This window comes from Fundulus heteroclitus, unplaced genomic scaffold (genome assembly GCF_011125445.2).
Source record: "Fundulus heteroclitus isolate FHET01 unplaced genomic scaffold, MU-UCD_Fhet_4.1 scaffold_41, whole genome shotgun sequence".
Taxonomy (NCBI): Eukaryota; Metazoa; Chordata; class Actinopteri; order Cyprinodontiformes; family Fundulidae; genus Fundulus; species Fundulus heteroclitus.
This window is the reverse complement of record NW_023396824.1, coordinates 1,857,131-1,870,766: the sequence shown is the minus strand read 5'-3', so window position 1 is coordinate 1,870,766 and position 13,636 is coordinate 1,857,131. Positions and strand designations below refer to the sequence as shown.

At 50.3% G+C, this 13,636-nt stretch overlaps 1 protein-coding gene across 1 annotated transcript; it reads left to right on the top strand.

The window, feature by feature from the left end:
- The first annotated feature begins 710 nt into the window (after positions 1-710).
- On the top strand, positions 711-13,302 carry plod3 (procollagen-lysine, 2-oxoglutarate 5-dioxygenase 3). Its single transcript, XM_036131098.1, has 19 exons — positions 711-934; positions 3,653-3,744; positions 3,825-3,961; positions 4,255-4,418; positions 4,491-4,603; positions 4,687-4,750; positions 5,089-5,186; positions 6,484-6,585; positions 6,653-6,784; positions 6,883-7,004; positions 7,084-7,188; positions 7,265-7,390; positions 8,027-8,168; positions 8,243-8,356; positions 8,434-8,505; positions 8,592-8,696; positions 8,778-8,924; positions 12,164-12,289; positions 12,370-13,302. The coding sequence occupies exons 1-19, from the start codon at positions 853-855 to the stop codon at positions 12,523-12,525; spliced, it is 2,199 nt and encodes a 732-aa protein (XP_035986991.1). The 5' UTR covers positions 711-852; the 3' UTR covers positions 12,526-13,302.
- The last annotated feature ends 334 nt before the right edge of the window (positions 13,303-13,636 follow it).

The window sequence follows — 13,636 nt, the reverse complement described above, 5'->3', positions numbered from 1 at the left end:
ACCTCATTCTGTTGTGACCCAACCGGACCGGACCTGAAGCCCACAGAGAACCTGTTCTGTTGTCCAGAGGAAGAGGAGCCACACCAGAACCAGCATCAGAACCACAGGCTGATGGCCGGACCGGGACTGACTGCAGAACCTGTTCAGAACCGGGCCAGATTCAGCAGTGCCACGGTTCTGACACAGTATTGTAAACCAGAATGATTAAATTAACAGAAACCTTTGAGATAAATCCCTGTGGAATAAATCAATGCTGCACTTTATGAGTCAGATGACCTTCTTATTCAAATAATTTAAACTGTGGGAAACGAACCAGCAACTAAAAACTCGTTTAATAGTTTTAAGTCAGGATAAGGAGCAGGAAGCCTGACTTTATCTAATGAAGGAAAAGGCCTGATAAATCTGCTCAGGGAGTGTATTTATGCAACAATCAGGCTGTTCTTTTAAACTCCCTCCTCTCTCCCCCCTCTCTCTGCCTCCCACGCTCTCTCCGTGTCCCCCTCGGTCCGTGGAATTCCACACGTGGCACAGATTCAGGTCTTTTCACGAACTTTCTCGCTTGGAAGAACCTGAACGCAACACCACTCTGCCGCTGATTCCATCTGTCGGCCTCCCATTGGCTGAGCAGGCTGTCAGTCAAGCATCCTCGGCTTCTGATTGGCTGAGCACAGAACCGCCTTCCGCCGCGGTCCCTGTTGACGTTGGGAAGTCTCGCAGCGGGAAGCATCGCGAGGTTTGGACCTGAGGACGCGGACTGAGCTGCGTCTGTCTGGGAAGCGGCGGATAACGGTTCTGTTTAGCCGAACTCAGCGGTTCTGACCCGGTTCTGACCCGGTTCTGACGCGGGACATCATGGCCTCCTGTCGGCTGCTCTGCCTCGCCGCCGCCTGCCTCCTCGGCTCCGCGGGGGCCGAACAGCGGAAGCTCTCCCCAGGTAAGGCCGCCCCGCAGGCTGCTCTGCTCGGCCAGGCGGAGGACGGTGAGCCGCTGGAGCTCCGGGGGAACCCGCGGGTTCTGGGGGACGGTCTGAAATGGGCCCGATAGGGGAGAACCGGGGAGAACCGGGGCTCCAGAACCCGGTTCACCAGAACCCGGTTCACCAGAACCAGCCCCTCAGTCAGCATCTAGAACTGGATGCTTTCTGCAGAACCTTTGTGGACCTCCTCAGGTTCTGACCCACATGCAGCCACCGCTGCTGGTTCCTGGTTTTATTTTAATTTAACGGATTATTTATTTAAAGCCTGAGCTGAAGCATAAAATACAGGAACTTTGTTACAATTATCACCATGGCAACCCTTAAATTAATACTACAACCTCCTCCTCAGGTTCATAATTTAACATGTAACTAATGGTAATTAATGTTTTCTACTGTTAATTACTGTTACTTAATGTTAGTTACATTCAATATTAGTTACTGCTGAATAACCAAATTATTCACCACCATACACGCAGTGTGACGTTTTTATTTACTGTTAATAAATGTTAATTAATGTTAATTACCGTTAGTTACTGTTAATTAATATTAATTACTGCTACCACCATACACGCAGTGAGATGTATTTACTGTTAATTAATGTTATTTACTGGTAATTAATGTTAATTATTGCTGAATAGCACCTGTCTCACCCAGTGAGGAGACAGAAGAAGAACTGGATGAATAAATGAGCCTGAGAAGATCTCCTGCTGCTGTGGACTGCTCTATGCTCAGCCTGGTTCTGGTTCTGGTTCTGGTTCTGGAGAGTCTGTGTCTCCAGGAGCCCAACAGAACCCTCGCTGTGTTTGGGAGGAATGTGCTGATCCTGGATCTGGCGTGTTGGGACACGTCCTGCTGGAACCTCGGCAGCCAGCTGCAGGGATCTGACCCAGTTCTGTAGAACCTTCTAGAACCTGCTAGAACCTCTGATCCATCCCAGTACAGAGGAACGGTTCCTCCTCCTCAGGTCTCTAGCTTCCCTGGCTGATGGTCAGGAACCACAGCAGGAGGAGAACAAGGAGGCCTTTGTCACCTCTACCCCTTCCTCCTCCTCCTCTTTTTCCTCCTCCTCTTCTTCCTCCTCCTCTTCTTCTTCTTCTTCTTCCTCCGCTTCCTCCTCTTTTTCCTCTTCCTCCTCCTCCTCCTCTTCCTCCTCTTCTTCTTCTTCTTGTTCCTCCTCCTCCTCTTCTTCTTCCTCCGCTTCCTCCTTGGAAGGTGAGAGCAGCGAAGCTACAATGAACGGCTAACCACTAGGCTAACCACTAAGCTAACTGCTAAGCTAACCACTAAGCTAACCACTAAGCTAACCACTAAGCTAACTGCTAAGCTAACCGCTAAGCTAAGTGGATTCATAAACACTAGAAGTGCGCAGCCAGCAAGCAGAAACTAGGAAGGAAAGAGCGCGTCAGAATGACGGCATGAGGGAGAACCAGGAGATGAGGAGATTTCTCCAGAACCAGAACTCTGACCAATCACTGGCCTTAGGACCGAGGGGCAGTGATTGGTCAGTTTTTACAGCTCCCACAGAGGTCTAAATTTTAACCTCCTTTTTCTGAATACATGATGACTACTGTCAGGATGGAAGGAGAAATTCACCCAGTAGAACAGAAAGTGTTCTGTCGCCAACTGTAGCTTTAATGTGACCGTGCTCTTTGGCAGCTCCAGGGGTTAGAACCAGCCAATCAGAGCAGAGGATCTAGACTCAGCCAATCAGAGAAGAGGATCTAGAACCAGCCAATCAGAGCAGATGATCTAGACTCAGCCAATCAGAGAAGAGGATCTAGACTCAGCCAATCAGAGCAGAGGATCTAGAACCAGCCAATCAGAGCAGAGGAACTAGAACCAGCCAATCAGAGCAGAGGATCTAGAACCAGCCAATCAGAGCAGAGGATCTAGACTCAGCCAATCAGAGCAGAAGACATAGAACCAGTCAATCAGAGCAGAGGATCTAGACTCAGCCAATCAGAGCAAGAGATCTAGAGCCAGCCAATCAGAGCAGAGGAACTAGAAGCAGCCAATCAGAGCAGAGTATGTGATCCAGATCTAGAGCCAGCCAATCAGAGCAGAGGAACTAGAAGCAGCCAATCAGAGCAGATGATCTAGACTCAGCCAATCAGAGCAGAGGATCTAGAACCAGCCAATCAGAGCAGAGGAACTAGAAGCAGCCAATCAGAGCAGATGATCTAGACTCAGCCAATCAGAGCAGAGGAACTAGAGTCAGCCAATCAGAGCAGAGGAACTAGAAGCAGCCAATCAGAGCAGAGTGTGTGATCCAGACCTAGAAGCAGCCAATCAGAGCAGATGAACTAGAAGCAGCCAATCAGAGCAGAGGTACTAGAAGCAGCCAATCAGAGCAGAGTGTGTGATCCAGACCTAGAGCCAGCCAATCAGAGCAGAGTATGTGATCCAGACCTAGAGCCAGCCAATCAGAGCAGAGTATGTGATCCAGATCTAGAACCAGCCAATCAGAGCAGAGGAAGTAGAACCAGCCAATCAGAGCAGAAGACCTAGAACCAGCCAATCAGAGCAGAGTATGTGATCCAGATCTAGAACCAGCCAATCAGAGCAGAGGAAGTAGAACCAGCCAATCAGAGCAGAAGACCTAGAGCCAGCCAATCAGAGCAGAGTATGTGATCCAGATCTAGAGCACATAGACTGAGTGGTTCTGTGTCTCTGCAGAGCAGCTCCTGGTTCTGACTGCAGCCACCGAGGAGACGGACGGCTTCAGGCGCTTCATGAGGACGGCCTCGCAGTTCAACTACACCGTCAAGGTGAGCCTCAGAACCAGAACCAGAACCGGGTTGTGGCTGCCGCGGGCCCAGGGCTGAGCGGTACCTCTGCTGTGTTCCAGGTTCTGGGTCTGGGCGAGGAGTGGAGGGGGGGAGACGTGGCGCGGACGGTGGGGGGAGGTCAGAAGGTGCGGTGGCTGAAGAAGGAGCTGCTGAAGCACCAGGAGGACCAGGAGCTGCTGGTGATGTTCGTGGACAGGTAACCAGACTCACCTGTCCGGTGGGAGGGGCCGCTCAGAACCGGGCTGAAACCGGACCCGCTGCTGCTGGATGGAGGTCAGAGCGGTTCTGATTACCTCCTCTGTTCCAGGGAGACGCCTGGGAGGCAGAACTCTGATACACATCAGAACTTTTCTTTCAGCCGGGTCCGGTTACCGGTACACCTGGTTCTGAGTCTGGGCTCTGGGTGTCTCACGTAGCACCTCGGTCGGGTCAGAACCGGTCCCAGCCGGCCCAGTCGGACCTTCTGACCAGAACCGTGTCTGTGTGCAGCTACGACGTGATCTTCTCCTCGGGTCCAGAGGAGCTGCTCTCCAAGTTCTGGGCTCTGGGTCACAGGGTGGTCTTCTCCGCCGAGGGGTTCTGCTGGCCCGACCAGCGCCTGGCCTCCCGCTACCCCCAGGTGCATTCTGGGAAGCGCTACCTGAACTCCGGAGGTGAGGGGCTGGAAGCGGTGCGGTGTCCGGGTCGTGGTTCTGGCCCGGTTCTGACCGTGTGTGTGTGTTCAGGGTTCATCGGGTTCGCCCCGGACATCAGCGCCATCGTCCAGCAGTGGAAGTCCAAAGACAGCGACGACGACCAGCTGTTCTACACCCGCATCTACCTGGACCAGAACCAGAGGGTAACTGGGCCCAGCGCCGGGACCGGGTCAGAACCTGGTACAGTCACCCTCTGGTTCTGACGGTGTTCTGCTTTGTCTTTCAGACCAAGTTCAACATGACTCTGGATCACCGCTCCAGAATCTTCCAGAACCTCAACGGAGCCATTGGTGAGAACCGGACCTGTTCTGGACGCTGTCTGTAGTGGACCTGTCAGAACCGGTTCTTCATCTCGATAACGTTGGGCTTGTGTTTGCTGTGAGGTTCTGTTTTTTGTGGTAAACTGGTTCTGAGCCTCTAGTGACCCAAAGTGGACTTCAGGCCTCTCCCGGTGGTTCTGGTGGTTCTGGTAGACCCATCCTGGGTCTCGTGTCCCATCAGGTGGCTTATTACTCCAATCAGATGGAGAACATCCCTGGTCCGGTTTCTGGACCTGACTGACCTCAGCCTGGCTGTAAACGGATCAGAACCAGAACCAGATGTTCTAACCCAATGTTCTGTCTGACAGACGAGGTCGTCCTGAAGTTTGAGAGGTCAAAGGTCAGAGTGAGGAACGTCGCCTACGACACGCTTCCTGTTGTCATTCACGGCAACGGACCCACCAAGGTAACCGGCCAATCACAGCCCTCCACTCACCCCATGTGCAGGTTCAGAACCAGAACCACCTTCGCTCAGCTAATCCAGGAACTGGTTCCCGCGTCAGGTGTTGGGTCTCCAGAACCTAAGCCGGGTTCTGGAATGGCTCATTCAGCGCTAACAGTAACTAACATTAGCTAACATTAGCTAACAGTAGCTAATGTTAGCTACTGTTAGCTAATGTTAGCGCTGAATGAGCCGTTCCAGAACCTAAGCCGGGTTCTGGAACAGCTCATTTAGCGCTAACAGTAGCTAACATTAGCTAACATTAGCTAACAGTAGCTAATGTTAGCTAACAGTATCTAACAGTAGCTAATGTTAGCTAATGTTAGATACTGTTAGCTAATGTTAGCTACTGTTAGCGCTGAATGAGCCATTCCAGAACCTAAGCCGGGTTCTGGAACGGCTCATTCAGCGCTAACAGTATCTAACATTAGCTAACGTTAGCTAACAGTAGCTAACATTAGCTAACAGTATCTAACAATAGCTAATGTTAGCTACTGTTAGCGCTGAATGAGCCGTTCCAGAACCTAAGCCGGGTTCTGGAACAGCTCATTTAGCGCTAACAGTAGCTAACATTAGCTAACATTAGCTAACAGTAGCTAATGTTAGCTAACAGTATCTAACAGTAGCTAATGTTAGCTAATGTTAGATACTGTTAGCTAATGTTAGCTACTGTTAGCGCTGAATGAGCCATTCCAGAACCTAAGCCGGGTTCTGGAACGGCTCATTCAGCGCTAACAGTATCTAACATTAGCTAACGTTAGCTAACAGTAGCTAACATTAGCTAACAGTATCTAACAGTAGCTAATGTTAGCTACTGTTAGATACTGTTAGCTAACGTTAGCTACTGTTAGCAACTGTTAGTAACTGTTAGCTAATGTTAGATACTAACATTAGCTAACAGTATCTAACGTTAGCTAATGTTAGATACTGTTAGCTAATGTTAGCTACTGTTAGCTAACGTTAGCTAATGTTAGATACTGTTAGCTAATGTTAGCTACTGTTAGCTAACGTTAGCTAATGTTAGATACTGTTAGCGCTGAATGGGCTGTTCCAGAACCTAAGCCGGGTTTTAATCAGATCCAGACACTTTGTGGGTGTAAACATGGCTGCTGTGATACCAGATGAGGTTCTGGAGGGGAGATGGTGGTTTTGAGTCATTCTGAAGCTCCACCCGTCGCTCTGATAATGGTGCTGACCCGGACCGGTCCGCTGAAGGTTCTGACTGAAGGTTCTGACCCGTCTCTGTCCTCTGGTTCCACAGCTGCAGCTGAACTACCTGGGGAACTACGTCCCCACGGCCTGGACCTACGAGCACGGCTGTGGGGTCTGTGACGACGACCTGCTGCCGCTCACCGACGTTCCCGTAGGTTCTGCTGGATCCGGACCCGCCCAGTGAGCGCCGGCGCCGCTGACCCGTGTCTGTGTTTCAGGACGAGAACGTGCCGCTGGTCTACGTGGCGGTCTTCATCGAGCATCCCACTCCCTTCATGGAGGAGTTCCTGGAGAGGCTGACCACCCTGAACTACCCCAAGACCCGGATCCGCCTCTTCATCCACAACAACGTACGTCACCGTTCTGCCAGAGTTCTGCCAGAGTTCTGCCAGAGTTCTGCCAGAGTTCTGGTCCGTTTCTGCCTGCGCTGACCCGTCCCGTCCTGCAGGTGGTGTACCACGAGCGCCACATCCAGAGGTTCTGGGAGCGCCACAGGGCTCTGTTCCCGGACACCGTCATGGTGGGACCTGAGGAGGACCTGCAGGAGGACAAGGCCAGGACCATGGCGATGTGGGTCAGCGGGTTCTGGTTCTGGGCTGTAGCGGGCCTGAGGCGGGCCGCCGTTTAACCGTAGCCTGTGTGTTTGCAGCGAGGCGTGTAAGAAGAACCCAGAATGCGATTACTACTTCAGCATCGACTCCGAAGTGGCGCTGACCAACCCGGACACGCTCAGGATCCTCATCGAGGAGAACAAGTAGGTCCTGGACCGCTGCTGGTTCTGGCTGTGGTTCTGGGCCCGCTTTAACCCGTCCCCGTGTTCTGTGTGGCAGGCCGGTGATCGCCCCCATGCTGTCCAGACACGGGAAGCTGTGGAGCAACTTCTGGGGCGCCCTGAGTCCAGAGGGGTTCTACTCCAGGTCCGAGGACTACATCGAGATCGTCCAGGGCAAGAGGATGTGAGTTCTGCTGGTTCTGTCAGGTTCTGTGATCCATGGTTCTATGATCCATGGTTCTGTGACACACGAGCAGCAGGGAGCCCAGCTTCCTGTCTGAACCAGGAAGTGATGCTGCAACCACTTCCTGTCTGAACCAGGAAGTGAAAGTGATGCTGCAGCCACTTCCTGTCAGAACCAGGAAGTGAAAGTAATGCAGCATCACTTCCTGTCAGAACCAGGAAGCGATGCTGCAGCTACTTCCTGTCTGACAGGAAGTGATGCTGTAGCTACTTCCTGTCAGAACCAGGAAGTGATGCAGCAGCCACTTCCTGTCAGAACCAGGAAGTGATGCTGCAGCCACTTCCTGTCTGAACCAGGAAGTGGTGCTGCAGCCACTTCCTGTCAGAACCAGGAAGTGAAAGTAATGCAGCATCACTTCCTGTCTGAACCAGGAAGTGATGCTGTAGCCACTTCCTGTCAGAACCAGGAAGTGGCTACAGCATCACTTCCTGTCAGAACCAGGAAGCAATGCTGCAGCCACTTCCTGGTTCTCACAGGAAGCTGGCTCTGCTGGAGCTCCTCGTGGCTCAGTGACAGCAGGAAGCCAGCCTTCAGAACCGGTTCTGGTGTCTGACCCGTCTGGGGTTCTGTGCCCAGAGGTGTGTGGAACGTGCCGTACATCACCCAGGTGTACCTGATCCAGGGCAGCGTCCTGAGGTCCAAGCTGGCCCAGGTCAGCCTGTTTGTGGACGAGGGCATGGACCCGGACATGGTCTTCTGCCGCAGCTTCAGAGACCAGGTAGAACCTCGTCCTTCGTAGCAGAACACGGGTCCAAAGCCCATGGACTCACCGGCGCCGCCTTGTGTCCTCAGGGCGTCTTCATGTTCGTGTCCAACCGAGACGAGTTCGGCCGTCTGGTGGCGTCCTCCAACTTCAACACGTCCAGGCTGCACCCGGACATGTGGCAGATCTTCGACAACCCGCTGGTCAGAACCACAAACTGGATCCCTGGCAGGTTCTGCTGAAGGCCCGGTCCGACTCAGCTCTGTTTCTGTGTCTGCAGGACTGGAGGGAGAAGTACATCCACGAGAACTACTCCAAGATCTTTGAGGAGGGGACCAGCGTGGTGGAGCAGGTACGCTGCCGGGCCCGTGGTTCTGGTGGTTCTGGTGGTTCTGGTGGGGGTCCGGTTGCTAACCTCCTGCATGCTGTCTCCTTCAGCCCTGTCCAGACGTCTACTGGTTCCCCGCCTTCTCTGAGAAGATGTGTGACCAGATGGTGGAGACCATGGAGGACTACGGCCAGTGGTCCGGAGGCTCCCACAAGGTACCGCGCTCTGCCGGGGGGGGGGGGCAGGAGCCCGCTGGGTCCACAGGGTGACGGGTTCTGGTTGTCTGTGTCCTCCAGGACGAGCGCTTGGCCGGAGGCTACGAAAACGTCCCCACCGTGGACATCCACATGAACCAGGTGGGCTTCGAGAAGGAGTGGCTGAAGTTCCTCAAGGACTACATCGCCCCCGTCACCGAGAAGCTGTACCCTGGCTACTACCCCAAGGTAGGGACGGGGGACGGGGGACGGGTCAGAGGGACGGGGGACAGGTCAGAGAGACGGGGGACAGGTCAGAGAGACGGGTCAGAGGGACGTGTGGACATCTGTCCAGGAGTCTCTGAGCAGCCTGCAGGTGGAGCGCTGCTGTTCCTGAGGGTCGTCCTCGTCTCTAGAGCAGAGATGGAGGTGTCCCCTGTCAGCAGTGAGGTCCAGATGTCCTCCTGCAGGGACAGATTAGGGGACACTGGGGACGCCATGGTTCACCATGTTCCTGTCAGTCAACGCTGTCTCTGTCTCTGAAATATGTGGACGGTAGGTCCACCAGGCCACAGATCTGTCTTAGTGGTTCCTGGTGTTCCAGGTGATCCTGACTAGGACTGAACACTTAATCGCATTTTCAATATAATCACAATTTAAAAAACTCAATTTCCAAATCGCTGAGGTCAGCACTTTTTGGCTGTGTAACAATTAGTGGATCAGACGCGTCCTTTGTGTCAGTAAAATGTTTAAAGTGGGTTTGCTCCACGTGAGATAATCTAACTTTATAACTTGTTTTAATTTATATGATCATAGTTTTAGCAGAAACCTTCAGGAATCTCTCCACAACATTTAGTTCTGGTCAATCAGTTTAATACATAAACATGTTAGTTGGTTTCACTTTATGTTCAACAAGGATTGATGTCCAGCTCAATTAAAAGCTGTTCTGTTAAATAATATTCTGATTAATAAAAACATTAAACGTTCTTGTTTTAAATAGTCCTTGTTTACAAACATCTTTATTTACAGGAGATTTTTGCTGCTTGTGGTTAATGCAGAGAAAAGTCTAAATCACAGTTTTGGTTTAAATACATCGTAGTTAGAACGTCGATCATTTCTGCTCCATGTTGAGACGCAGCGGCTCTTTTAGCACCTGATCTACACAGTGATTAAACTTGATTTGTTGTTTGTGTATGTTTAAAAAGACATGATAAATTAAACTGAAAAAAATAGGAATCGCAATATTAGGATAAAAAAATCACAATTAGATTATTTTCCAAAGTCGTTCAGTCCTGACCTGGTTCTCTGGTTCTGATGAAGACAGGTGAGCAGAGAACCTTAGAGGGAACAATGGTTCCTGGTCTCAGGTGTCAGACTGAAGAAAGGAGGTCTGTGGAGGATTGTAGGAGTGGACAGTTTCCTCCAGCCGAGCCAAGATTGTTTTACAGTGTGACCCAGTTAAATAATGATAATATATTATAATAATATATTATAATATTGCTGCCTGGTGCAGCTGGTAGCAGCTGGTAGCAGCAGCCACTCATGGCTCTCTGGTCAGTTATCTTCTATTGGTAGTTAGTGGTTGGTCTGTTGTCAGGTGTTACTGTCCCTCAGTGGATGCATCAGTTGTCATGGTAATCAGTGAAGTACCTCAGTACCTGTGTCTGCTGGCCTGGTGGTGACGTTACCGTCTTTGCTGAGGGACAAACGGCCATACTTCCTCTGCCAGGCGGCCAGTTCCTCTCAGATATCAGAGTTTATTCATTATGGGGGACCCTCCTGACTAATAATTAAATTAATTAAAATTACAAATTACAATTCCTCCCTCCTCAGTGACACCCAGACATTCAGCCTCCTCTGGAGCAGGCGTTGAAGGTCCGACGCTAAGACGGCAACGAGATTCACTTTTTAACGTTCTTTCAGTGTCTGAACATCTGAGCTGTGTCCTCTGATTCCCACGTTTAATGAACCCCTCTCTGGGACGTTTTCCAGTCTTCGCTCTTTTCTCTGGTTGCTCTTTTAACCATGAAAAAAACGATCTTCTGACCCACATTAGCACTCAGGAGGCGAGTTACATCGACCGGCGATGGTTGAATCTGAGCGTGTAGAGATCAGAACCTGAGGAGGAACCTGCTGATGGTGTGCCTGGTTCTATAAGTCAGGACTCTTCTGCCGTCTGCCATGTTTGGCTTTTGGTACAAAAGCTGCACCTTTCCTATAGATCCTACACACTGTTTTATAACTGAGAGGCCTGGTGTAAAGCAGGGGTGTCCAAACTTTTCGGTACAGGGGCCAAAATTGTCCAGTTAAAGGAACTCGAGGGCCAAAAAAACCCCACAATTTTTTTTTTTTAAACCCAAAAAAATGATGTGCATTTTTTTACCTGCTCTACAAAATATGATAATTTTAAAAGGTAAAAAAGGGTTTTGCTCATTTGTCATATTAAAAGATGGTCATCCAGCTTGCAAATTATTTTGGATAATTTAATTTGACTCATTGGTTTAGCCATATATGAACAATGTTTGACTCAGTTGTTCTTTAAAAACACTTGCTGTAATTAGCCAAATTTAATAATTGAATTCAAAGCAGATTTAATGCACCAAAGTTTGCATTTGAGTAATTAAATGTCACTGGATAGATGTTATTATGAAATTAAAGAGAATGTCAAAAGTGTGTTTATTGAAAGATGAATACTTTGTGTTGAACTTAACATTTTCAATTGTAGGCTTTTTACTTTTCTGTCATAATTTTGCCCTAATTAAAAACTAAAAACTTCCATCTGCATCAGCCACCTGGACCAAATCTTTATTGAAATGCTGTTGGGGGCCACCCAGAATGAGTCCAGGGGCCACAAATGGCCCCCGGGCCGCACTTTGGACATGCCTGGTGTAAAGGGACTGAAGCTCTGTTAATAGTTATTTAAGATAAAGCCCTCCCTCTGCTGCCAACGCTAACATTAGTTTTACCAAAATATTTTTGTGAAATAACTGTAATGATATAATGAGACTGTTGCTAAATGTTTATACATTTTATTAGCCTGCTAAAGTTAATGAAAAGTTAATAAATTCTGCATTTTCTTCAGTGCTAAAGCTACAAGCTAATCAAAGAATAGCATTAGCGTGCTAATATTATCATGCTAACGTTAGCATGAAAGCAACATGCTTCATAAAGGTTAGCCTGCTAATGTTAAAAAAGTGATATATTCTGCATTTTCTTCCATGCTAAAGCTACAAGCTAATCAAAGAGTAGCATTAGCATGCTAACGTTAGCATGAAAGAAAAATGCTTCATAACGGCTAGCCTGCTAAAGTTAATGAAAGGTAATAAATTCTGCATTTTCTTCCATGCTAAAGCTACAAGCTAATCAAAGAGTAGCATTAGCATGCTACCGTTAGCATGAAAGCAACATGCTTCATAAAGTTTAGCCTGCTAATGCAGAGTTAGCATGTGGTCCTCTGAGCATCTGTCCCCTCTGTCCTCCACCCTCAGGCCCACTCCATCATGAACTTTGTGGTCCGGTACCGGCCAGACGAGCAGCCGTATCTGCGGCCGCATCACGACTCCTCCACCTTCACCATCAACATCGCCCTGAACAGCAAAGGCATCGACTACCAGGTACACAGCCGTCTCCGCCCCGCATGCAGACCTCCTGGCCAGGACACCCCTGACACCCTGCCTACCCTCGTGTGTTTCAGGGTGGAGGTTGCCGGTTCCTGCGCTACGACTGCAAGGTGGAGTCTCCCAGGAAGGGCTGGTCCTTCATGCACCCGGGCCGCCTCACGCACTACCACGAGGGTCTGCCCACCACCAAAGGGACCCGATACATCATGGTGTCCTTTGTGGACCCCTGATGGCCTCGGGGTGCATGGGAGTGGGGGGGTGAGCCTGAACGCATCAGAGTAGGGGTTAGCATTCAGACAGGAACCTGAACGTAGCATCATCATTCCAGAGTCCCTCCATCTGGTTCCCTTAGAACTTCAGACATAGAATGGTCACATTTCCAGGTCCTGAAGGCATCGCCGCTGGGCATTTCAAAATAAGAGTCTTTTCTGTGAATAAATCAGTGGTCACCGTGCTGCCTTCACTGAACCTATGCAAAAAACACACTCCAGGTGTTTCAGTGCGAGCGCAGAGGGTTTAGGACCAGACTTCTTCTCTGCGTCACTCCTTCCCCACCTAACCTGAGATCACAGCGCCCCCTGCTGCTGCTCTTTGTTACTAGCCAATCACAGAGCCCCGCTGGGCTTTAGCCAATCACAGAGCCCCGCTGGGCTTTAGCCAATCACAGAGCCCCGCTGGGCTTTAGCCAATCACAGAGCCCCGCTGGGCTTTAGCCAATCACAGAGCCCCGCTGGGCTTTAGCCAATCAGAGCCTGGCTGTGAGCGCAGGCCTGCAGCTCTGAGCGCAGACAGGAAGCCATGACTGTTACTGGGGAACACTAAGGGTTTTTATACGTTACTCCTGCTGCTTCATGTTTGGGTGTTTATCACTGGCAGAGAGAGGAACCAGCGGTTCTCCAGGACTGATGGTTTCCAGCTGTCAGGAGGAGCAATCAGCTCTCTGGCTTTGTACAAACTGCTCTAAATTATTTGTTTCAAAGTGACTGAATAAAGTTTTACCTACAGTCTGTGTGCTCTGTGTCGTCTGTCCGGAGAATTAAAGATGCTTCACTTTGTTTTGGAGCTGCAGGTCTGAGCAGCTGTAAGTTTATTCTGTAAAGTTTCATGTTCTGACCTCCATGTTTCCTGCTAAATATGACTGACTCCTGAGCCTGGTCCAGGTTTGCTCCACCTGAGCACCACCCAGCCTGGGCCGCCATGACGCCGTCGCCGGTCCTCCACCCTGCCTCGGACCTCTGGGTTCTGACCGCTGCAGACTGGAACCGTCCTACAGGAGCTGCAGGTCTGGAGAACCGCTGACCCAACGGATCCCAGGATTCCTGCTAATAGGATGTTCCCCAT